This window comes from Marmota flaviventris, chromosome 1 (genome assembly GCF_047511675.1).
Source record: "Marmota flaviventris isolate mMarFla1 chromosome 1, mMarFla1.hap1, whole genome shotgun sequence".
Taxonomy (NCBI): Eukaryota; Metazoa; Chordata; class Mammalia; order Rodentia; family Sciuridae; genus Marmota; species Marmota flaviventris.
The window spans coordinates 159,341,369-159,366,694 of NC_092498.1; the positions used below are offsets into that span (position 1 = coordinate 159,341,369).

Here is a 25,326-nt window from a genome sequence, read left to right on the forward strand (position 1 = left end):
CTATGCAGTGGAGTGAGGCAGGATTTTGCCCAGAACCTGCAGAGAAAGAGGTCCAGCCTCTGTTATAAAACGAGGTGTGGCTGGGCAGAGGGGACATCTCTCCCTGGTGGATGACTGGAAGAGGTGTGGGGTGCTGTCCAGAGAAGCTCTCTTCCCCAGGGGTTCTTTTGCCTGTCTCCAAGTGGGGGGGGGAATGTGGATTCACACTCTGGGCTCCAGTTCTACCTGCCGGCTTCCTGCTGCAGCCTCCACAACCTTCAGCAAGTGGGTTAGCCTGAAGGGTCTCCACCTGCAACATGGGGGTGGTGATCTAGCCCCCCTGGGTTGTCTTGGGGTTAAATGAGGTCATACCAATGAGAAGGCAAGCCAGAGGATAGCGGCAGGTACACAGCAACAGAAGGTTTTGGGTTGCCTCTGTCCCGGGGCTGAGGCCAGTGCCACTTTCTGTTGAGAAGGAAAGTGCTGGGTGCCTCCTTCATGGCTGAGGGGTGAGGGGAAGCCGTCTGGGAGGATCCACTGCCCTGAGCAGTGACTCTGGCATTTCCTGGCGGCTGCAGAAGCCTCTGGGCTTCATCCCAGGCTCAGCTACAAAGGCCCTTTGAAGTTGTCACCACCTGGTGCAGTGCTGTGAGGAGGGGGCCCTGAGAAGATTCTGGAACCCAGCACAGCATGGCCTCCTGCATATGCATGCCTGCATGGAGAGGTGCAATAACTGAGGCCACCCCACTGCTCACCCCCACGCAGCTTAGGCATAGCCACACTGGAGAGTCAGGTCCTGCAGTTCATGTTAATTGCTTTGGGAATACAAGTTCAATTTATGTACCTAAATGTCAAGCGCCTTAAAATAACACGTGAGAGAGAGGAGACATTGTGGTCACGTTCTGTCTGAGGGCGACACGTAGCTTTCCCTGCCTATGCCTACCTAGATCTTTTAAGAATGGCAGCCATGCAGATAGATCAGTCCTGTGATATTGTTGAGCGTGTGATGTGGACCTTCTCCAGGGTGTGCTCCCTGCCCGGGGCCCAAACAGAAAGGCAGCCCCACCAGAAGGAGGCTGTGTTCTGTTTGGGAATGTGGCGTGAGGCCACCCTGTTGTTTGTCATCAGTGGTCCTGGTTGGTGAGGTCACCAGGAAGAGAGACCATGACAGAGCCCTCGGTCTTGGACTCCCGGTGACGTCCTCTCCCAGTTGCTGACCAGCATTGGGGAACTTTGGAGCGAGGATACCCCAGCCGTATGAGGTGCCTTAGCTCCAGGATTGCGTATCCTGGGTTGGGGTCTTTCCTGCATCTGTCACCCTCCTCAGCAGAGGAAACCAAGTGACTGCAGCTGCTTCTTCCCAGGGGCTGGGGTTTGTTGCTGGCTCCAAGGGGTCTCTCCCCCACCTCGTTCTTGGTCACTGCCGTCTTCCAGCTCGTCCCCCTTTTGAGGCCAGCCGCTGTAGCTCGGCTCTTGGAGTTTGGGTGGGTCTGCACCGCTGGCTCATGTGGACGTTTTCTTTCCTTCCTCCCTTGAGCCGCAGAGCCAAGCAGGCACAGACACATGGCCTTGATGTTGTCATGAGAGGGGACTGGGATTTGCTGAGTGAGAAATCAGGGGTGGCCAGGTCAGCCATGCAGCACCCACAGCTCCTTGGTTGTGCTAGGGTTGGTGGCCCGACGCAACGCAGCTTGACAACCCGGCACTTCACGCTTAAGTGTTCTAAGTTCATGTTAACTGCTTTGTCAATACAGATTCAGTTCATTTGCCTAATGGACGAGCACATTTTCTGTGATACTGCCACGCCAGGGCTGGTATCCGTGATGGCCGAGGTCTTGTAGAGGAGGGTCTGTGTGGTGGAGTGAAATCCCAGTGTGCTAGGGTGTGTAGGAGAGCATGTCACCAGGGAAAGGGAGGCCAAGAGGAAGAGAAGAAGGGACCAGGCGTGGTGACACACACCTGTTAATCTCATCAACTCTGGAGGCTGAGGCAGGAGGATCGCAAGTTCAAAGGCAGCCTCAGCAACTCAGCGAGACCCTGTCTCTAAATAAAAAATAAAAAGGGCTGGGGATGGTGCTCAGTGGTTAAGCACCCCTGGGTTCCCATCCCAGGTACCAAAAGAAAAACCTCTACATTGACTGGTTTAAAGGAAAAATAAAGCGGATCGTCAGGTGGCTGTGTTGACCCAGATCAGAAAAGAGAAACCTTTTTTGGCTTTTCTGATCCAGAAGTGTCCATCTGTGGAGGGCAGGGCTAGAGGAAGTGGTTTGTTGTTCCTGACTTCACATCTTCTGACCCAACTTGGTACCTCCTTGACCTGCCCAGGTGACAGGACAGATTCCCTTCCTGCAGGCACAGAAGGGACTTCTCAAGCCCTCAGAAGTCCCCGAGTGAGGATGGCACAGCCCTTCTCTTTGGGGAATGAGTGCAGGTCAGACGTGGCTCTCAGAAGTCCTCTGTCAGGGTCTGGATGTCCCTCCCAGGGGAGGGGTGCAGAGGCAGCTCTGCTGGGCTGGGCTGATGCTGGGGGCCAGGGCCACGAGGACATTGGCTAGCCCAGGACAAGCACAGCGTCCGTGAACGGGACATGGGAAATGCATAAGTACCCAGTTCTGTTCAATGCTTTCTCTTTAGTAGGTCTGTCGCTTCCCTAAAAAAATAAAGCTCTACATCATACCTTTAAATTTTTTTTTTTTTTGGTAAAAGATTCTAAAAGGATGGTTTAATCTCCTGAATAACCCCAGGAGACTGAACTAAAGATGTACTTCATGTATCTACTGAACAAATATTGATTGAGCACCTTTTATATTATAAGCATTTTTCCCCCCTGGGTGCTGTGAATACAGCCGTCAGTAAACTAAAAATCCGAGCCTTGGTGTGGTTTACATTCTACTGATGCCATTTCATTGGGACTACTTAATATTTTAGGTGGTTTTGTTTCTAATTAATAGGCTTTCAGGAAAGTTGCAAGTTTATAGAAAAACATGAGCAGAAAGTAGAGAGAATTGCCATGTTCCATCCCTTCCTCCCGCCCCCAGCCCTTCCCTCTTTTGGTGGAGAGTTTGTTTCCCCTCCTAATTGTTATTTTTATTTTTGGTACTGGGGATTGGACCCAGGAGCACTTAACCATGGAGCCATATCCCCAGCCCTTTTTATATTTTATTTAGAGACGGAGTCTTGCTCAGTTGCTTAGGGCCTTGCGAAGTTGCTGAGGCTGACTTTGAACTCGTGATCCTCCTGCCTCAGCCTCCCAAGTTTCTGGGATTACAGGTGTGCACCACTGTGCCCAGCTGTTTTCCCATTACTAACATCTTGCCTTAGTTACATCTCATGACCCAATATTAACTTCCTACTAAAGCCCACAGTTTAGATTAGGGCTCCCTCTTGGGTTTGCACACTCTGTGGGTTTGATAAATGTAAAAATCACATGTACCCACCATTACAGTATTACAAAGAAGTTTCACTGCCCTGCAATTCCCCAGGATTGAACGATTTATCTCCCTTTCCTTCCTACCCTCTGGCAACCACTGATCTTTTTATTATCTCCATGGTTTTACCTTTCTGAGAATGTCATATATTTGCAAGTTATACAGTAGGTAGCCTTTTTAGATGGGTTTCTTTAAAAAAAAAATTTTAGTTGTAGATGGACAGCATGCCTTTATTTATTCTTATATGGTGCTAAAGATCAAACCCAGTGCATCACGTGTGCTAGGCAAGTGCTCTGCCACTGAGCTGCAGCCCCAGCCCCTAAGTGGGTTCCTTGCATTCCTCATGTGTCTTGTCTTGGGAGGTTTTTTGTTGTGGTGGTTTTTGCTTGTGCATCTTAGAATGAAGCACAGAAACATTCTGACAGATGGTGTTGAGCTGCAGGCATTCGTGGGCTGAGTGTCTCTGCACTTCACAGGATAGTGGTGGCTGCTTCTATAGGGTTCCTAGATTTCATTTCAAACCCAGGACTTCCAGCTCGATATGTGTAAGCGGAGGGGTGGGGGAGCCACAGGGTCCTGCTGTAGCAGTGTCCCCAGGACTGTACACTTCCATGGGTTAACACTTAGGTCTCCTTTGCAAGGATTTAATGGGAACTGTCTGTTGAAGACCCCCAGGGGACAGTGACCCTAAAGGAAGTGAACGGGTGGGGAGATTGGTTGACACAGCCCAGTCCTGCCTTCTGAGGGGTTGACCCTGCCTGGTGGAGGCTGTTTATCCGGCCACTGGGCTGCTCTTGTTTTTTATCCCATCTCCACCTGAATAAACAGATCCGGAGCGTCATCTGCAGCCAGGCTGAGAATCTGCCAAAATTCCCCAGGGAACTGGTGATTCACCAGCAGCCGGGGTGGGGGTGGGGGGGAGGGGGGAGCAAAAGAGAGACCTGCTTATTCTGATTTTCATTCTCATTTCCTGCCCAGCAAATAATCCAGGCTGGGTGTGCTCCCCCCCCCCAACGCCCCCACCCCCCTCTTTTTGGTACCAGGGATGGAACCCAGGAGGGCTTCCATGGGTCTTGCTGAGTTGCTCAGGGCCTTGCTAAATTGCTGAGGCTGGCTTTGAACTTGTGATCCTCCTGCCTCAGCCTGCAGAGCTGCTGGGACTATAGGTGTGCACCACCAAGCCTGGGTGGGCTGTTTCTTGAGAGACACTGGCTTTTTATGCTATGGTTTTCACTTTTAAGAAGCTGGATGTAGGGCTGGGGTTGTGGCTCAGTAGTAGAGCACTTGCCTTGCATATGTGAGGCACTGGGTTCCATCCTCAGCACCACATATAAATGAATGAATGAATGAATGAATGAAATAAAAGTATTGTGTCCATCTACAACTAAAAAAATATATTTTTTAAAACAGAAGCTGGATATATAGTAGGCTAGAGAGAGGGTGACGCTTTTGACTATCCTTCTGACCAGAGACACTGGCTTCAAGTTGGCTTGGGGAAAACTTCTGCACTCGTTTCTTCTGAAAACCTCTTCCTAGTTTGTGGGTTCGCACGCACATGGGCATTGGTCTTGATGTTAATTTGGGTCTTAGAATCATTCTTACTATTTTGGTGCTTATTAGGTCCTCATTTACAATAAAACAATTCTGCTCCACACGTGAACAAGATTAGATTGAGCTCCCTTGCGTTGTTTGGTAGCCCCAGGCCTTATTCTTAGTGCTTTTTAGTGGTCAGGGTCCGGGCCAGGAAACCAAGGGAGGTAGCAGTTGAGAATATGGCCAGAAGAAGCAGCATGACACAGGGCACAGTCATCAGATGATTTTTCAGATTCATTTCAACCCTGGGGAATTGGTTTAAAAGAAAACTACCAGGGTGTAGTGAGGCTGAACAGGGGTGCTGCCAGTGAGCCGTGGAGCCGTGTCTTGCCTGGACCCTGCAGGCCTGCTGGGAGGGCAAGTGAATGTGCACCGAACAGCCAGTGCAAAGGCTTTTTTGAGCCGGGCGTGATGGTGCACGCTTGTCATCTCAGACACTCAGGAGGCTGAGGCAGGAGGATTCCAAGTTCAAGGCCAGTGTCAGCAATTTAGCAAGGTCCTGTCTCAAAATAAAGAATAAAAAGGGCTGGGGATGTGCCTCTGTCATTAAGCTTGATGTTAATTTGGGTCTTAGAATTATTCTTACTATTATTTTGGTGCTACACCCAGCACCCCCACTCCCACCCCTATCCCCACCCCCAAATTCATGTCCGTAGCAGTGATTTTCGAAGTAGTCCAAATTGGAAATAACTCGGTGTTGGTCAGCAGCGGAATCCAAGAATAAATGGCTGCTTCTTAAATAGAAACATCATACTGCAATGGAAATGCCTCTGATGCAGCAAACCTGGGTGGGTCACATAACTACCAAATGGAGTGAAGGTAGCCAGGTGCAGAAAAGTATCTATAAGACAATTCCACATATTTAAAGCACAGAAATAGGCAAAATTGGTCAAGTGTGGTAGAAATGGAGAGTTTCCCTTTGGGAAGAATAACCAACCAGGAAAAAGATGGAAAAAAGATGGGCGGTGTTCTCTCCCCGTGTCTGAGCAGGGGGGTTACATGGGCACACACCTTTTGTAAAAGTGTGTTGAAGTCGGCATGTATCATTTATACACTAGTCAGACTTTTATAACTGGATAGAAGTGTTCACAAACAACAAAACAGCTGCCAGCCCTTGGCATGTGACCTGGGTACTGGGTAGTGGGATGGAACCCAGGGGCGCTTAACCACAGAGCCCCATCCCCAGCCCACTTTATATTTTATTTAAAGACAGGTCTCACTGAGTTGCTCAGGGCCTTGCTAAGTCGCTAGGCTGGCTTTGAACTCCCGATTCTCTTGTCTCAGCCTCCTGAGCCGCTGGGATTATGGGCACTACACCCAGTCTTTTTTTTTTTTTTAATAAAGGAGACCTGGTTTTCTTCACTGTGTTCTTGAAATGGTTAACATCCTTAGTGTTTGCACTACCACTGGTAGGTTTCAGTTTCCCTCAGTCTCTGTAGCAGGGTCTCCAGCCACTTCACACCGGGTGGGCTCCAGGTCTGCTGTATTAGGCCACATTGCAGCCTCACATGGCAGGTCCAGGTGCGCTTAGGTCTTCAGCCACTCCTGGCAGGTCCTGGGTGCCCGCCGTGCAGTGGGTTATGTGCTCACTACGGTGCAGTCTTAGGATTCCAGAGCAGCTCTCTGGTGGGCCCCGTGCTGCGGGTACTCAGAGCGCACGGGTGTGGGGTTCATTCACTGTGTGGCAGGATCGCCGTGGGAATAGTAGGGTTAGGATGGAGCAGGGGGCATAGCGGGTATGTTAAAAATTTTCCTCCTTCCAGTGTTACCTTGGGTGTAGCTGTCTGTTTTAGCCAGAGGTTCAGGCAAAGCAAGGATTTGGATTTTGCTGACTTAGGTAACTCAAAGTAAAATTCTTAAGGAAGATTTGCTCTGTCTAGTTGGAGTCCATATGCGAAAGAGTGGACAGTCACTGAAGTACTTGGAAGAGCTGAAGGTCATCCCTGCCTCAGTGGTAGACTTCTGTAGTAGCTTCCAGCGTAACTGACAGAACTAAAGGAGGAGGCTAGAGAGTGCAGCTCTCTGTGTTCTGTAAGGTGGTCCTGATGGCATGTCCGTCTCCACTGGCCGCAGAAAGGAACCTGGGTCCTCTTTGGAGGAGCCTCATGATGATGTAGACTCGGGCTTCATTTCACTTTCTGAAGAGGTAGAAAAGACTTAGGCAGAAGACTGTGATTGGTGACATCTGACGTGGGCACTGTGGAGGGAGGAGGGGAGGGTCTCCTCTCTGCAGCACAGTGAAATTGAGCCCCCTTTTGCAGGTGGTTAAACCAGATAAAGAGTGGTTTACCATCCATGCACGGTTCCAAAGTTACATCAGGACTCAAAATCAGAATCTGGCTCCCTGTCCCCCAATCCCGGACTGGTTGCCGCAGTGTTAACCGGGACACACATGATAGCCCCGGGGCCCAATCCTCGCCTGCTGCCCCTGCTTATTTTTGTAGGTTTCAATGGAACTCAGCCACACGGGTTAATTTACATATGGTCTGTGGCCGCTTTGGCACTTCAGCAGAGTTGAGTAGCCCCTCGTGACCACAAAGCCTAAAATGCTCACCATCTGGCCCAGTTGTAGAATACACGTTTGCTGATCCCTGGTGTAGACAATAGGTGCATAATTTCAGGAACCAGAAATTATCCACTTGACCCACCTTGCCCTGCTGCCTTTGATCTGCTCGCCCTTTCTTCCTGGCTGTTATCTGTGACAGGAGATCTTTTCCACCACCACCGGGAACACCTTGTAAACCAGGCTTTCACAGAAGGCCAGTGGAACAGGCACTTGGGGTACAAAGTTCTAAGCGCTGGTTTCAAATGCCTCCGGTCTGTTTCCCTGCCTAACATAACATGGGCTCTGAAAATGGAACCAAGTGGGAGAGCTTATCTTGCCTGCTGCCTGCCTTTGAAGGCTGATTTTATTTTTGAAGGCTTTAACAGGTGTGGGTTTAATGGGCTTCTGCTGTCTTCAGTTCTCCTCGCCCTAGAGGGCAGCCTTGGGGGTAAACTGACACTGGCTAGAGGCAAAAGCCTTGTGGCCAGGATGTCCCCGCCTCCAGGCCCCATAACTACAGAATGGACTGGTTTTGTGAGTGTTCCTGAGATGGGGCTAGTAACGAGGATTCCTAGTGCTTCTCAGCTTGTGGTATCCTCGCCCTTTACAAAATTAAAAAAAAAAAAAAATTAAATGTCAGTGGATCCTTTTGCATCATTACCTGCCCTAGGAATAAAAGGACCTGTCCCGCTTGAATGCAGGTCTGTGAAGACAAGAACTCAAAAGAAGCCCGCTGCGGTGGTGCACACCTGTCATCCCAGCGGCTGGGGAGGCTGAGGCAGGAGGATCACGAGTTCAAAGCCAGCCTCAGCAAAAGGAAGGTGCTGAGCAACTCAGGGAGACCCTGTCTCTAAATAAAATATAAAAAAAGGGTTGGAGATGTGGCTCAGTGGTGAAGCACCCCTGGGTTCAATCCCCAGTACCAAAAAATAAAATAAAATAAAAGGAATTGGAAAGCAGGATTCAGAGGTGAGAGAGATGGGTGTGGACCTTCGTGGGAACTGGGCCGTTGGTGATGTTAAGTGATAGGAAAAGCACCTGTGTTTGCACATGACATTAACCCTTTCACAAGGGTGACATGCTGTTTTGAGTCAGGGCAGCCATTGCTTCTCAGGCGGGAGAAAGGAGGGCTTCTCTGCAGGGATCTGTATGCTGGCTCTTTCCTGTGGCCTTCGTGGATGGAAACCTGGAAGGGATATCTTAGAAGGCCAGCTGTCCCTCCAAAAGTTTGGTGCTTTGAGGTTTGGTGCTCTTGGGTCCAGGATGTGGGCCGCAGTCCCTCTTGCTGTGGGAGTGAGCAGGGAACAACGCGGTAGGGGGTCCCTGGGATCTGCTGAGTCCCCGTCTGGGATGTGCTTAGAAGCTCCCCTCCAGGACAGCCTGGGTGACCCAGGGGCTGGCCTGGAGTTCTGCCGCTGGAGCAGGATGGTTTCACATGCAGAGCTCTCAGGCGGCCCTTTGTTTCTGAGAAGGGAACCGGGTCTGCCCATCGGCATTGAGATGAAGGAGTGAAGAGAACCAGGCAGTCGTTGATTTTATTCAACCGTCGTCCTTCTAGAACACCTCCTATAAATTAGCTCCTCAGCTTGGTTCTGAGGATACAAACGGCAACTAATAAAAACGGCGACGACTCATTTTATTGAGCAAGGGCTATGTGCCTGTTCATGTCAGCCCAGAACTTCACCATGGGACTCCTCCAAGATTCACACCTGTGAGCGGTGCAGCTGGCATTTGAACCTGGGCAGGGTGACCTACACGGGACGTCTTCCGCAGTGCTGAGCCATGTTCCGGAGCAGGAGGAACTCTGTGGAACTGCTGGGTCCTCAGACACCACTCATGCAGAACTCTGAGTGCAGCGATTCTAAGCCAGCTTTCCTGGGCACAGGTGTTCAGGAAGGTTTGATCGTGACCCGGGCTACAGTCGAGAGCCCAGATCAACCCTGAGACAGCAGGTGGCATGTGTATCCTCAGCAGCTGGGGATGCAGTGTGGGATCCCCAAGGGCCTCTGGAACTGCCGTGGGTGTCTCATTTGTGTCTGGGCAGTGCTGTCAGGGAACCCTTGGTGAAGACTTCTGTCCTCGTGATCTTGAGCTCTCTGACTGAGCTTACTTATCCGCTTGCCTGGTTTCTCCTGTGTCGATGCTGGTGAGTCTCATAGCTGTGCCCACCCGTGACCTTTCCAGATTTAACCCGTGTTCATTCTGTGATTCAGTCAACAAGTGTTTATTGAGTACCTACTATGTACCTTATGCTCTTCCAGTGGCTGGACACATAGTAGGGAACAAAGTAGACGCACCTCTGCCTCCCTGGAGCCACATCTCGGTGGGAGAGAAGATGTGAAACTGGAAATAGGCAATTTCTAAGTATATTAGATGAAAATTAGGGCCACTGAGAGAAATAATGCCGGGAAGAGGTTTTCGGATGGCCAGGGAAGATCTTGTTGAAAAGATGACTTTGGAACACAGATGGGAAGGAGATGAGGGTGGGGAGGGATGTGGATCTCTGGGGAAAGCACATTCCAAGCAGTGGGAACGGCCGTGCAAAGGACCTGAGGCATGACGCATCCGGGAGCCAGTGTGGGGCAGAGTGTGTGAGGTGGAGGGGCAAGAGGTCAGGCAGGTGCGTGGAAGGTAATGTGGGCCCTGAAGGACATCCTAAGGCCACACTCCTAAGGCAGACGTGAACATCATCCCTTGTTTTAGGCAGAGAAGTCTTGTGAACTGGCTCGGCATTTTGTTTTGTTTTAAAATTGTGGTAAAGTACACATATCATAAAATTTAAGTGTGGGGTTCAGTAGTGTTAAGTGCACTCATGTGTGCAACCCATCTCTAAAACTTTTTCCCATCTTGCAAAAGTAAACTCCCTGTCCATCAAACAAGACGTCTTTCCTGAGTCCCCGGCAACCGTCTTTTTACTTTTTGTTTTGATGAATTTTACTACTCTAGATGCCACTCATAAGTGGGAGCGAATAGTAGTAGTATTTATTTTTTCTTTTGATGCCTGGGATTGAACCCTGAGGTGCTTAACCACTGAGCCACATTCCCTGCCCTCTTTCTTTAAATTTTGAGACACGGTCTCCATAAGATGCTTAGGGTCTCACTAAGTTGCTGAGGCTGGCCCTGAACTTGCGATCCTCCTGCCTCGGCCTCCTGAGCCACTGGGGTGACAGTTGTGTGCCACCACTTCCGGCTTTGTGTCTAATGTTTTGAGGAGTCAGCAAACCATTTTCTTCAGCTTTCCATCATTTCACATCATTTCACATTCCCATAAAGTTTTGGCTGCTCCAAATCCTCACCCATGCTTAACTTTTTTTTTTTTTCTTTTTTAATTTGATAGGGGCCACACTGATGGGTGTGAGCGGATATTTAATCAGGGTTTTGTTTTGCATTTCACTTGTGAAGGCTGACTTCAAACATGGTTGCATGGGGTTGTTGGCTACTTGATTCTCTTTGGAGAAATGTCTATAAAGTCCTTTGCCAATTTTAAAAAAATTATTTATTTTTATGTGGTGCTCAGGATCGAACCTAGTGCCTCACACATACCAGGCAAGAGCTCTACCACTGAGCCCCAGCCCCGGGCCCCCTTTGCCCATGTTTTGATCAGGACGTTTGTTCTCTGTTGCTGTCAGTTCTAGGGATTATATATATATAGTCATGCAGGTCCCCACCCCCCAAAAAAAATACCCAATCCATGGAGCCTCAAGTCCCTTGTACAAAGTAATGCAATAGTGTCATATAATCAGTGCTTTAAATCATCTCCAGAATTTTAAAATATCTCATGCAGTGTAAATCAATGCTGTGTAGATAACTATACCGTGCCATTTAGAGACAGGGACAGGGAAAAAGTCCGTACACCTTCACTCCAGACACAGTTTCTTTTGTATTTTCCACTCCAGTTAGTGGAACGTGCAGATGTGGAAGCTGTGGGAATGTGGGGTGGGGGTGGGTGGGGGTGCTGACTGTAATCTGGGTAGTATCCCCTTTGCCAGGTACCTGATTTACAAATGTCCCCGGGCCCCCTCTGTGGCTGCCGGTGGGTGGGGCTGGAAGGTGTGGCCGGTAGCCTGCCCAGGGGCCCCTCTTCCCATTTGATGATGTCCTCTCCGGCTCCCGGGAGGGACCCCCCCTTACCATTCTCTTGTGCCTGCCTCTGAATCGCCACCCCTCCCACCTGGCCCGCGGGGAGCCCGATTCCCAGCTCCTTGGCCTGGCCCGGGGGAGCCGTTCCCTGGGGTGGCCCTGCCAGCTCTGTCCCCTGCGCCAAGCTCCTGGCCTCCCAGCCCCAGCGTCCTGGCTCGGGCACTAGCCCTGGCAACTTCTCCCAGGCAGAATGAAGTGCGTTCCCTCCCTCCCAGGCTGCCGTGGTCCAGTCTCCATGGCTGCCTCTTCTGCTCAGTGGGAACTTTCCCAGGGTGCCAGAGACTTGTCGTCCTCACAGGGTCCTTTTTGGGGGGGGAGAATGTGAAGAGACAGACTGACAAGAAAGAAGGAAGAGGCCCAAGACAAAGACCAAGTAAGACAGAGGAGGGGGTGTGGGGGAGCAGAGAGAGGGGTCAGCTGTCCTGAGGGCTCCCCCCCAGGGGACGGACCCCTTTGTCCAGCTTTGGGCCCCAGGACGTCCCTTCTGTTTCCAAACCCCCTCTTTCCTGGCTCCCTGGCACGGTCTCCAGAGTTCCCGGATGAGGCACAGTACTGTCTCCTTTATTTCTTGATCTTTTTTCTTCCCATACTTTGCATAATAAAGGTTTTCTGTTCTTTTGCTTTGGGAGTCTGAAAAACTGTAAGAGACTATGTTTATTAAAGAGCTGAATACAGATCTCAAAGGAAGTAGCTTGGTGGGGGGGTGGGTGAGGAGGGGAGGTGGAGGGAAGGGTCCTTTCATTGGAAGGAGGCTCCCCCTGTCAGCAGAGTTGGGCCCTTGTAAATCGAGTTTTGAATTTAGGGCCTGGGAGACTTGTGAAAAGAAAAACCAACACCACCAACAACAAAAGGAGCTGAGGGAGGCCCCCAAACTTCTGGGAAAGAGGTCCTCGTTCCTGCCTTGTTGGAACCAATGTTCAAGGGTTGGTTTAAAGGAGATGCCACTGGGTAAGCGACGGCTAGCTTCCTGGCTCCGATCGGCTGGACAGCTGCCCCTCTTTTCTCAACCTGGCAGGAGTGTGTGCTTGGAACCCTCAGGAGAGCACTGCCACCCTGCAGATTCTTTTTTAAGGTGGGGAGAGGAGGGGGGGGTACCAGAGACTGAACTCGGGGGCACTCGACCACTGAGCCGCATCCCCAGCCCTAGTTTGTATTTTATTTAGAGACAGGGTCTCATTGAGTTGCTTAGGGCCTCACTAAGTTGCTGAGGCTGGCTTTGAACTCGCAATCCTCCTGCCTCAGCCTTCGGAGCCTCTGGGATGACAGGCGTGTGCCACTGCGCCTGGCAACCGAGCGGATTCTCACGCATCTCCTGTCCCAGTTTGAATCTGCGAGGGAGAGCCACGTTCACAACAGGCCCATGGCCCCACCTCGCTTAGCATTAGTCACCTTTGTCCTGATTGATGACTGCTGGTCCCTTGGTTAGATTTGGGGTTTGCCAGAGGCCTCGAGGGTTAAAGATGCAAATAAGTCATAGTGGACGGTGCCTTCCTAAGCGGGCAGGACACCCTCGGAGCACTTTCCTTAGTGTCCGCTATCCCTTCAGCATGGTTTTAAGTCGGGTTGCCCGTATTCCAGAAATGACAGGCTGCGGCTCCGTCATTTAGATGAGGAAACTGAGGAACAACGCCATTAGAGCTGCAGGGGATTTGATTCCAGTGAGACCCAGCAGTGAGCTCCTCTCTCCCTTTGCCGAGCGCCAGGATTTTATTCTTTTAAATTTGTTCTAATTAGTTATACATGACAGTAGAATGTATTTTGAAATATCCAACATAAATGGAGTATAACTTTTTCTGGTTGTATGTGATGTGGAATCACACCAGTCGTGTAATTATGTGTGCACACAGGGTGATAATGTCCCAATCCTTGTACTATCCTTCCTACCCCCAAACACCCTCCCTTCCCTTTGCTCCCCTCTGCCTAATCCAATGTACCTCTATTCTTCTCTACCTATCCCCCGTTTTGAATTAGCATCTGCATATTAGAAAGGACATTCAGCCTTTGTTTTTTTGGAATTGGTGTGTTTCATTCACTTAGGATGATAGTCTCCAGTTCCACCCATTTACCAGCAAATGCCATCATTTCATTCTTCTTTAAGGCTGAGTAATATTTCATTGTGTATATATAACACAGTATCATTATCCATTCATCTGTTGAAGGGCATCTAGGCTGGTTCCATAGCTGGACTTTTGCGAATCAAGCTGCTATAAACATTGATGTGACTGTGTCACACTGTAGTGTGCTGATTTTAAGTCCTTTGGGTGTTATGCTAAGGAGTGGGGTAACTGGGTTAAATGGTGGATCCATTCCTAGTTTTCTGAGGAATCTCTCTACTGCTTTCCAGAGTGGTTGCACCAATTTGCAGTCCCAGCAGCAATGTATGGGGATTACCAGGATTTTATCAGTGTGTGTGTGTGTGTGTGTGTGTGTGTGTGTGTTTGTTTCATCTCCTGTATGTCTCCATGCCTGGCACATGGGAGGTGTCAGTAGTGATTTGTGAAGGGCTGAGGATGTGGCTCAGTGGTGGAGCACTTTCCTAGCATGCATGAGGCCTAGGATTTAATCCCCAATACTGGACACAGCCATATGACTAAATCTGGGCTTGTGCCTACAAGCCTTATAAATCGGCAGTGGACTGGGTCCTGAAGATTGCAGAAGGGTATTGGTCTGGAGCTGCCCAGTTGTACTGGTACATCCTTTATGGTGGGTATATAGGTGGATGCAGGTCATGCCATGCTTGGGTACTTAAAGATCACCCTCTGTGTTCTTGCCCCATACCTTTGCAAATAGCTTGTCCCATATGAGAAAATCCAGCATACTCTCTGAAGCCAGCAGCTGATCATGGATGGGAAGAACAACAGGAAAGCTCATTTCGAGTGTCACTAAACTGTCATGTTATGAAAGAGCAAAACAACTAGTAAAATAGGAAAGAGAATTCTTATACTTTTTTGTATTTGATTTAGAGACAGGGTCTCACTGAGTTGCTTAGGGCCTCCCTAAGTTGCTGAGGCTGGCTTTGAACTCCTGATCCTCCTGCCTCAGCCTCCTGAGTCCCTGGGATTATAGGCGTCCACCACTACGCCTGGCTCTTGTAGTTACTCTGCAAAAAGAAATGCCCGAGTCACCTCCACTTGTGTGTTTCAGGCAGCACAACAGGATCCGCAGCGTGAACGGGAGCCAGCTGAAGGCCTACCTTTCCTTGGAAGTATTGGATCTGAGTTCGAATAATATCACGGAAATCCGGAGCGCCTGCTTTCCCCCTGGACTGCACATACGAGAGCTGTAAGTGCTTCTGTGGTCGGGGCTGTCCCTCTGCTTCTAGGGCAGCTGGAGGCCTCTCCGTTGCCCAGGTCTGTACACAGGCTGCATATTCCACTTCTGCTTTGGTCAGCCTTTTCACTACTGAGTGACTAAAAAGACCCGACCAGCACAACTGTAGAGGAGGAAAAGTTGATTTGGGGGCTCATGGATTCAGAGGTCTCAGTCCATAGACAGCAGGCTCCATTCCTCGGGGCTCGAGGGGAGGCAGGGCATCATGGAGGAAGAGTGTGGTGGAGGGAAGCAGCTCACATGGTGATCAGGAAGCAGAGAGAGACTCCACTCTCCAGAGACAAATAGAGACCCCAAAGCCACGCCCCCAATGCCCCCTCCTCCAGCCACACCCACCTGCCTCCAGCCACCACCCAGTTAATCCCATCAGGGATCCATTCACTGGTTGGGTTAAGGCTCTCACCACCCAGTCATGTCTCCTCTGGACCTTCTTGCACCGTCTCACAGGTGAGCCTTTGGGGGACACCTCACATCCACACCATAATAACTTTTCAGCCCTGAGGATGGTGCAAGGCAGGGATAGGAGCCCCTCTGATGCCCACTGATGGAACATTTCTAGTTACACCCAAGGTGGACACCTGAGTCAGGGAGAGGTGGATCCGCCTGTCCAGGGAGCTCACCCCTCAGACAGAAGAGTTCAAGACTCTGAGGTCTGCCCTGACCACAAAGCCTGCTCTTACTCCCCTTTACTGGGCTGCTTCCCAGCAGAGCTTGGAGGGAAGGCTCAGGGGAGCTTAGAGGCCCACTCTGCAGAGAGAGCGCTTTGCAGACTCTCCAGGCTGTTCCTTCCTAGTGTCCCATAGTGATCACACAGCTCACGGGATCTGTCTGGGAAGGCGGCTCCTGGTTCTGTGGGTTCTCGGGACTGTGCTGATGGGTCTCTCACCCGTGTTCGTGCCTCATCTTACATGCGGTGTGGATGGTAGACAGGAGTAAAAATGATAAAACCTGCAGCACCCATGGCCTGTGGGTAGGAGAGGGTCACTCTGGGGAAGGATCTGAAAACCTAGGCCAAAGCGACATTTTCCAGTTCTGAGTGAGTTTCCGTTCCCTGTGCATTCACTGTTTCGGGGTCATTTTGGAGCTCATTTGCCAGGCCGGTTTAGAGGTGGTCATGACCCATCTCTTCAGGGAAGATGAACCTTGGCCCCTAGATCTTCCAGGTCATTCTCAGGCTGCATCAAGGTGCCAAAATCGGGAACAGGAGGCCTTGGCCTTTGTTAAGCCTCGAGTGGAGGCTGTCCCGAGGTGTCCAGCTGCCGCCCGACACTCCCTTGCTCAGAACCAAGAAACCACCAGCCGCTAAACAGAATTGCACTGACCTTCTGTCGCTGCAAGAAAGCAGGAGGGACTTTCTCTTTTGGCAGCTTGTGGCTGCTCTATCTTCATCCCAGAGGCTGTTCTTCTCTAATCTGGAGTGTCGAGAACAAACAGTCCGGCCCCGTTGTAGAGAATCCTCATGTGCCCTGTGCTGGGGCTCTGCCTGGTAAAGAATCCAGAGGAGCCTTGTTCCTCCCCCCAGGGCAGAAGGTTCTCTGGGTTTTCTCCTTTTCACTTAGGCGCTGTTCTTTTTGTGTTTTTGTTGTTTTGTTTTGTTTAAAAACACACACACACACACACCAATCTTTTGTCTAGGAAAAGCAGTAAGAAGGGTATTGAGGGGTAACTTCTCATAGGAATACTGATTTATTTTATTCCTTTTATTTTTTCCCTTTTCTTTTCCACTGCTTGCTATGCTTTGCACACAGTGTGACACATGTATCTGTGTTGTACACTGCAGTCCATCCGCTCGGTACGGTCAAAGGAGATGGCCCTGAAAAAGTATTGCGTGTCTTTTTTTGGTGGGGGCGGGGGTACCGGGGATTGAACTCAGGGGTGCTCAACCACTGAGCCCCATCCCCAGCCCTATTCTGTACTTTATTTAGAAACAGAGTCTTACTGAGTTGCTTAGGGTCTCGCTTTTGCTGAGGCTGGCTTTGAACTTGTGATCTTCCTGCCTCAGCCTCCCAAGCCACTGGGATAACAGGCGTGGTATGGCTAGCTTTCTAAAGAGCTTGGCTCAGGTCTCTTTAACTAGAGGGTTTCTTTCAGGTATTTAAAATCATTTAAAGGAATTGCCTTGTACACACTTATTATGTAAGTCCCAAAATGAGACCCACTTCAGGATTAAAGACTGTTTCCCCAAATCGTGGAATGGAATCTGACCTGGCCTCTGGTTTGTGCTTTGTGTAGGGCTTTTCCCGTGGGCGGGCCAGTTGTGGCCCGAGGTTGGCAGGTTTGCAGGAGGGCTGGGGGTGGAGGTGTCTGCTGGTCCCTCCCGCCCTCTTGGGCCCACTAGCCATGGGTGCTGTGTGCACAGGACTGCCGTGTGACCTTGGGCAGTCCTGCCACCTGCAGTGCTTCCCCATCCGGGAGTCAGGGCAGGCTCTGAAGCCTCGTGGTGACAGACGTCTCCTCAGGAAGCCTGTCCCTCTGGGTGTGTCTTAGCGTGTTTTCCCAGCTCGGATCCAGCTGGGTCTGGTGTCTGTAACAGCACGAGGAAGGCCTCCTACGGCTGTGACATTTTCTCTCCTGACTCGTTCCAGCAACCTGGCCAGCAATCGCATCGGCACCCTGGAGTCAGGAGCATTCGATGGCCTGTCACGGTCGCTGCTGACTCTTCGCCTGAGCAAAAACAGGATCACCCAGCTTCCTGTAAAAGCATTCAAGTTACCCAGGCTGACACAATTGTGAGTTCAGAAACCGGTACTTTAATTAAGGTTATAGCCCAATTTTATGGGGGTCAAACTTCCCCAAGGACCTAGCACCAAATGCAACCCCTACTCCCCCCAGTAAAGTTCTGCACGAACCGTAATTAATGCCCCTATGGCAACACCTAGTAAAAGCAGATTGGAGCTGGGTCTGGGGCCGGTGGGCCACCTCATCTTGCAGGGATGAGGTCCACTGAGTATGAATGTGCGGGTTCATGCTGGTGTCCTCCCCTATGACATGAGGAATCCTGCTGGTTAGCTGGCGTGGCTAGTGCTTGGGCAGCGTGCATTCTGTTTATTTATCTCAGAGGTTTTAGTGTTGTTATTAAAGGTACCCGTAAAATATGCACCTTGTGCTTGATGGCATCCTCGACATTTCTTGAATTTGGCAGGAAGTTAGCATGGCTAGAGGCGGTAAGCAGGAGATGGCAATCTTTATCTCCTAAATCTTACAAGGTGGTTGATTTATGATTGTCTCTTGTTTTTTTTTTTTTTTGGTACCGGGGATTGAACTCAGAGGCACTCGACCACTGAGCCACATCCCCAGCCCTATTTTGTATTTTATTTAGAGACAGAGTCTCACTGAGTTGCTTAGGACCTCGCTGAGTTGCTGAGGCTGGCTTTGAACTCACGATCCTCCCACGCCACTGGGATTATAGCCCTGTGCCACCATGCCTGGCTCTTTATTGATTGATTGATTGATTGGTTTTCTACTTCTTTTTATTATTGGAAAAGTAAATATCAGGGAAACAAGCCAGTAGTGGAAATTTGGTTTACATTGACGAGAACAGTTGTTGAGGCTCAGCGGGGTGTGGATCCTGGGCTGTCTGCGGAGAAGGTCTCCATGATGCTGAGGAGACTGGGTCACGAGATGCTGCAGAAATACTTGGGGGAAACCAGGGCTTTCCGATGAGCTCCGTGTGTCGTTCCCTGCCCCTCCAGGCTACCCAGAGTCCTTTCGGTTCTCCCAAGGCTCTCTAGTGCTAGAGCCAGCAGCTGAATGTGTGTGCTTCATGGGGTGTCCCCCCGCCACTCTTGCCCACGCTGCCCCATACATGGAGATCCCGTCAGGTGCCCTGACTGCAAGTGTTCTTGCCATTCGATACCCGCTGGCTCGCTGGCTGGGGAACTCGGCAGGGGCGTGTGTGTGTGTGTGTGTGTGTGTGTGTGTGTGTGGAATGTGCACAGGGAGGCTCTGAGCCCGTGGGCTTCTTTTCTTCAGGGACCTTAATCGGAATCGGATTCGGTTGATCGAGGGCCTCACGTTCCAGGGCCTGGACAGCTTGGAGGTGCTGAGGCTCCAGAGAAACAACATCAGCAAGCTGACGGATGGCGCTTTCTGGGGGCTGTCCAATATGCACGCGCTGTAAGTGAGGGCGGGCCCTGGCGGGGCTCCAGCCCAAGGGTGAGGCCGTGGCCTCTGCACCCTGCCTCTGTGGGGAGTGGGGCAGCCTGTGTGTGTCCATTCAGCTGAGCCCTAGGTGGAGAGCAGGCCGCCTATCCTTTTTCTTTCTTTTTTTTTTCTTTTGGTACCAGGGATTGAACTTGGGGAGGCACTCGACCCCTGAGCCCCATCCCCAGCTCTGTGTTGTATTTTATTTAGAGACAGGGTCTCACTGAGTTGCTGAGCGTCTAACTTTTGCTGAGGCTGGCTTTGAACTCGCGATCCTCCTGCCTCAGCCTCCCGAGCTGCCTCGATGACAGGCCTGCGCCACCGCACCCGGCAGGCCACCTGTCCTTTGAGCCTTCCTGTGGTCCCAACTCCGTGTCTCTGCAGACTCAACCAGATCCGTTCGTGTTTCCGTAGCAGAGTAGGAGCATCTCTTGGAGGAGGTTCTGTGAATCAGGTCAGGGGGTGCAGGAAGGAGCCCCGTTCCTGGGCCTCCTCCCACCCCCACTTCCTCGCAGCGGAACAGATCCTTCCCCACATCCTCTGCACTCCCACACCCCACAGGAAGCTCCTTCCCTCCCCATTTTGGGTTTGACCGTCTTCCTTGATGTGCAGGTGGACCCAGAATGTATAGTTCATCGCAGGAGATTTATTTCTGCCTTGTGAGCTCATCAAGGCACTTGGTACAGATGTGCAGCTTTTATCAAGGGAACATGCTCTTCGGCCAGATGTGTCCAATAGCGGAGCCGAGGCCTGCCAGAAACAAAGGCCACATCAAAAAAAAGCAGAGGAATGCAATCTGCTGTCGTTCGACATTTAAATTTGTTTATTTTTCATCAGAGGTAATGCCTCTGCGTGAATGAATCGGATAGTAAAGGAAAGCAGCTGCTGCCCACCCATCGCCGTCCCCTCCCCCTCCCTCCCCATCCCGGTTCTTCTCCCAGGAGACAGCTGGGTCTCAGCATTTCCTCTTGGTTCTCCTGTTTTCAGGTTTGGGTGGTTACTTCCAAGTTGGCACACCTGCACCAGTATCTTTACCCACTTCTTTCACTCATCTTTATAACTGAAACCAAGCCCAGAAGCCTAGGCCCAGGCCCCACAGTGTGCTGTGCAGAAACATCTCTGCTTTGCATGACCAGGATGCCGGTGGCTTCTCCTCCTTTGCCACTTCAGCTGGGCTGGAGCTCTGTGGTGCATATTCCAGAACACTCTTCCTTCCTCAGGCCTGTCATTTAGAATCTGAAGTTCTAAGTTGATGGTGGTCTGAGATGAAGAGAATTTTCAGAAGAAAACAGTGTGAGGCGCTACCATTTCGTTTTTACGTGGAACGAATTTATACAAATTAGGGCCTGTAATCCCAGTGGCTCGGGAGGCTGAGGCAGGAGGATTGTAAGTTTGAGGCCAGCCTCAGCAACTTATCAAGGTCCTAAGCAACTCAGCGAGACCTTGTCTTTAAATCAAAAATAAAAAAGGGCTGGGGATGTGGCTCAGTGGGTGGTTAAGCACCCCTGGGTTCAATCCCTGGTACCAAAAAAAAAAAGGCAAAATGTGCATTGGTAACTTCCAAGAGAGAAACCAGTTGTCTGGGCGGAGCTGTCATTGGCGAGGATTCTGAGAAGTGAGGGAATGGCACACGGATACTTTTCATTCGATGGGGTCACATCCCGAGAAGCCCACTGTGAGCTGAGGATGTCATAAATTGAAAATACACTTAATACCTAGTACCCAGGGTGTCCTAGCTTGGCAGATGACACATGATGGAGTGTCAGTTGTTTCCTCTGGTGACCACAGGGCTGACGGGGAGCCGTCTCGCTGCCACTCCCAGCATTGAGAAAGGATTGTACCAGGTAGCAAAGATCTAGATTCAGAATTCCAAGCGGAGTGTCTGAAGAATGTGCGCTAGTCATAGAGTGGGGACATTACAAGTTGGAATACTGTAAGTCAGGGACCTACTGTACATACTTAATGAGCTTGTTGGGACCAGGTCCTGACACTGCCTACAACCCCAAGGTACATTCCCTTTTCCCTCCCCGTACAACGCCGTGAGGTGGATTCTTCTGGATATTTCTATTTCACAGGTGTTCAGACTCATTAAGCCATCAAAATGGCAAAATCAAGATTTAAATCTTGTAGTCATTGAGCCGGGAGTAGTGGTGCACACACCTGTAATCCCAGTGGCTCAGGAGGCTGAGGCAGGAGGATCGTGAGTTCAAAGCCAGCCTCAGCAACTTAGCGAGGCCGTAAGCAACTCAATGAGACCCTGAATAAATAAAAAATAAAAAAGAGCTGGGGATGTGGCTCAGTGGTTAAGCGCCCCTGGGTTCAATCCCCAGTACCAGAAAAAAAAATCATACAGTCATTGGACCCCAGAGCTAATGCCACGTCTCCTGGCACAGTGGATTTTGTCAGCTGGGTGAGGATAAGGGCTGCCTCCCTTTCCCCCTCCTCTCTCTGTTCCTCTCCTGGCTTTGCCCTTGCCGAGAGCCCCTCTGCCCACTCATCTGCCTGGTTCACTTTGACTCACTTATGGCTAACGTCCCCTGCCCTTCCAAACTTTCTGAGTATGTCTTGGCCTGCAGACCCTCCGCTGGGGTCTGCCCGTCTTCTCTCTGCCGTGTGTGCACACCAGGGGGGCTCCATGCTTCCCAGGTGCTCTCTTACACCTTCTGTGTGACCGCCGTGTCTGATGGGAGCACTGACCAGGCACACTCCGGGTGTCGGGTGAAGGTCGGACCCCCTTGACCCCGGGCACTGTCATTGCAGACACCTCGAGCACAACAACCTGGTGGAAGTGAACAGCGGCTCCCTCTACGGCCTCACGGCCCTGCACCAGCTGCACCTCGGCCACAACTCCATCTCGCGCATCCACCGCGATGGCTGGAACTTCTGTCAGAAGCTGCATGAGTTGTAAGTGTCCTCGGCTTTGGTCTGTGGAGGCAGATCCTCCAGAGCCCAGAGAGCAGTGGACTAGGAAGGGGTGCAGGCCTCGGGGGCAAAGGCAGCTCAGAGGCCGGCAGGCCCGTGGCCCTGTTCTGGAAGAAAGAAAGATAGACAGGCCCAAAGCAGGACTGTCAGGGCTTTGAGCTCCAGGCCCTTCCTGCCTCCTATTTTTGGAATAACAGAGGTGTAACCTGTCTGTCCCCATGGGGAGCCTCTGTCTCCAGGGATTTCTTGGGTGTGGAAAAAGCTCCTGAAGTCAAGGGCTCTGCCTGGGAAGGGCAACCCGAAGAACCCTTCTCACTGTAGCTACTTGGGGAGTGATGGTACCTTAGACCTCTGGGCCATGGTGTGGCACACCTATAATGCCAGTGACTTGGGAGGCCGAGGCAGGAGTATCACAAGCTTGAGGCCAGCCTCAGCAAATTAGTGGGACCTGTCTCAAAAATAAATAAATAAATAAATAAATAAAAGAAGCTGGCAATGTGGCTCAGTGGTAGAGCACCCCCGGGTTCAAGCCCCAGTACCAAAGAGGGAGAGAGAGAGAAACAGTGTGTTTGAAGCACACTAGGAGCATGAACAGAGCAATGGCGACCCGCTGACTGTGGAAGAATTTGTGTGTCCTCAGCGCTTGCACCTGGGTCGGCTTCCCCAGGGACCTGGCTCCTCCCTTTACGTGTCGTGCCTGGTGGAGGAGGTGGATGTGCGTGGAGGCACACAGCCCCCCCCCCCCATCCCTTTGGAAGATCCCCAGGCGGGACACCCAGGCTGGGCCTGAGGGCACCTGAGCTCACTCCTGCTCAAGCTGAGAGCCACAGTGGTGACCCCTGGAGAAGGAACCTGGGTGCCCTCTCCATCCTGTGTGCACAGGTGGGGCTGCAGAGCTGAGGGTCGAGAACGTGGCCGTGTTCCTGTGTCTGCACCCGTTTCTAGAGCTCTGCTTGTGCTGGGGGAACAGGTCCTCGCTAGGTGGGAATTTTCAGTTTAATCATGCTCTAGTTCAGTCCAGTCGGGTTTCCTTATTTTTCAGGAGGGTTTTCTCCTTTCCCACTTCTCGTAGGCTTGGCCTAGAAAAATCGTCACTTCATGTGAGCGTTACGGGTGCCAGGCACACTCACGGGGGCCTGGGAACTTCATGCTGCACTCGCAGCCCGAGTCCTTACCCGGTCCCTCCCGTTGTGTGTGTCTCACGTCACTGGCCCACGTGCATCCCTCTGCTGACCTGGCGTTTCGGTCTCCATGGGTCTGTGGTCAGGGCGTGTGCCACGCAGCAGCCCGCCTGTCCCTCCCGCTCACTGCCCTTGGGCTTGGGGTGTTAGATTCGCCCTCCTGATGCTTCAGGGTGCTGCTTCGCCCCTCTTGTGGTATTGGATGACACGCTCTTTGCTTAGCCGGGGACCGCATGAGGGAACTCAGGGGACGCGTGGTTCTCTGTTGTCCTGGGCTGGGAGCCCTGGGGAAGCAGGGCAGGTGTTGAGTCCCGCAGTCCCGAGCCTGTCCAGTTCCTAGGGTGAGGAGCCGTCCTGAGACGGTGTGTGTGACCTCCTGGGAGAAGCTGTGCTCCGGAGCTTTGGCGGGGCTTTGAGTCCCCTGCTCCCCTTTCTGGCTGTGGACCGCTGTCTGCTGTACCCTGTAGAGGGGCCAGGGGTCACTGCAGCGTGCCTTGACCAGTCCCAGAAGCTTGCCCCGTGCTCAGGTCACCTCAGAGCCAGGCTGAGGGTTGCTTTCCCGCCCCTCCCTTAAGCCAACTCCTTAATTGCAGGTGAGGATATAATTTTGGTCTCCTGCCAGGTCCTGCGACTGACAGACACCATGACTTATTTCTCCGGCAGGGAAAGAAGGCTGCCGGCTGCCCCCTTTAAAAACCTATTAATCTTCACTGATACTATTTTCCTTCTTCCTGACCCAGCCCAAACTAACCATTTTTCAACCAGAGGTGACCCAGATGCCAAGTGACCAGCGCCAGGGTTGTGTCAGAAATGCACGGGTGTCTGGGAGGAGGGGTGGAGTCTCACATGTAGGCTAAGTGGATGATTTGGGGCGTGTCCTGTCCTGCTCACAGGGAGGGTAGGTGACACTCAGGCCAGAGCCTCCCAGGCTGAGGCTGAGGCCCTGCAGTGGCTGTCCCAGGCAGGGATGTGTGGCGCCCTCTGCTGTCCAGTGCATGGAGTGGCAGCATCTGACCCACAAGGGGCCTGTCCAGGGTGTCGGGGGCCTCTGCCAAGAAAGATCTGAATCAGGCCCAGCCTGGACACCAGCAGGGAGGCTTTGTATTGCCTGACCTTGTGCCATCCCCTATAGTTTAACCACACCGGGACCTGCACAGCCATCCCTGTTGTTAGACCAGGTGGATGACCTAGCTGTACGTCCACTGTGAGATGCTCCCTGCCCACGGAGATCCCACGGGCTGATAATGACCTGTGCCCCTCCGCCTCCCCAGGATCCTGTCCTTCAACAACCTCACGCGGCTGGACGAGGAGAGCCTGGCCGAGCTGGGCAGCCTGAGCGTCCTGCGCCTCAGCCACAACTCCATCAGCCACATCGCCGAGGGCGCCTTCAAGGGACTCAAGAACCTGCGCATCTTGTACGGCATTCGCTGTGGGGGTGACAGAGTGACGGGGTCCTGGGCGGGAGAGCAGAACAGGGCAGAGCTGGCCCCTGAAGGCCTCTGGGAGTTCTCCGAACTCTGCTCCCAATGGCTTTGGGTGGGAATTGGACCCCAAGCTGATGTGTCATGTGTGTATATGATGTCAAATGCCTTGTACCCCTGGGATGGTGCCTGAGGGGAATGACAACCCTAAAGTGTGGTGTCACCAAGCAGAAGCTGCACACTGTGCCTGTCAGGACGCTGGGTCCTGCTGTTGAAGTGAGCGTCCCCAGGTCGGCAGCCACTGCCACACTGTCCCTGCAATCATCTTTTTTTTTCTTTCTTTCGATACCAGTGATGGAACTCAGGGGCACTTGGCCACTGAGCCCCATCCCCAGCCCTATTCTGTATTTTATTTAGAGACAGGGTCTCACGGAGTTACTTAGGGCCTCGCTTTTTGCTGAGGCTGGCTTTGAACTCACAATCCTCCTGCCTTAGCCTCCTGAGCCCCTGGGATTACAGGCATGAACCACTGCGCCCGGCTTCATTTTTTAAACCCTCTATGTCTTTTCTCCAAACCATTGCAGAAAACTAGTTCAAAAACTCCTTTGTTACACTTGGTGTCCGATGTGCCTCATTTCCAAAAG

General features: G+C 51.6%; 1 protein-coding gene across 2 annotated transcripts in view; it reads left to right on the forward strand.

Annotated features, from left to right (window-relative positions):
- Positions 1-25,326, forward strand: part of Lrig1 (leucine rich repeats and immunoglobulin like domains 1) — a 126,707-nt gene that overhangs the window by 75,638 nt on the left and 25,743 nt on the right. For both annotated transcript variants that reach the window (XM_071618409.1, XM_071618412.1), the window contains exons 4-8: positions 14,830-14,967; positions 17,601-17,744; positions 18,988-19,131; positions 21,919-22,062; positions 24,533-24,676. In XM_071618409.1, coding sequence (XP_071474510.1) covers positions 14,830-14,967; positions 17,601-17,744; positions 18,988-19,131; positions 21,919-22,062; positions 24,533-24,676 — 714 coding nt within the window. The remainder of the gene's footprint in view (positions 1-14,829; positions 14,968-17,600; positions 17,745-18,987; positions 19,132-21,918; positions 22,063-24,532; positions 24,677-25,326) is intronic.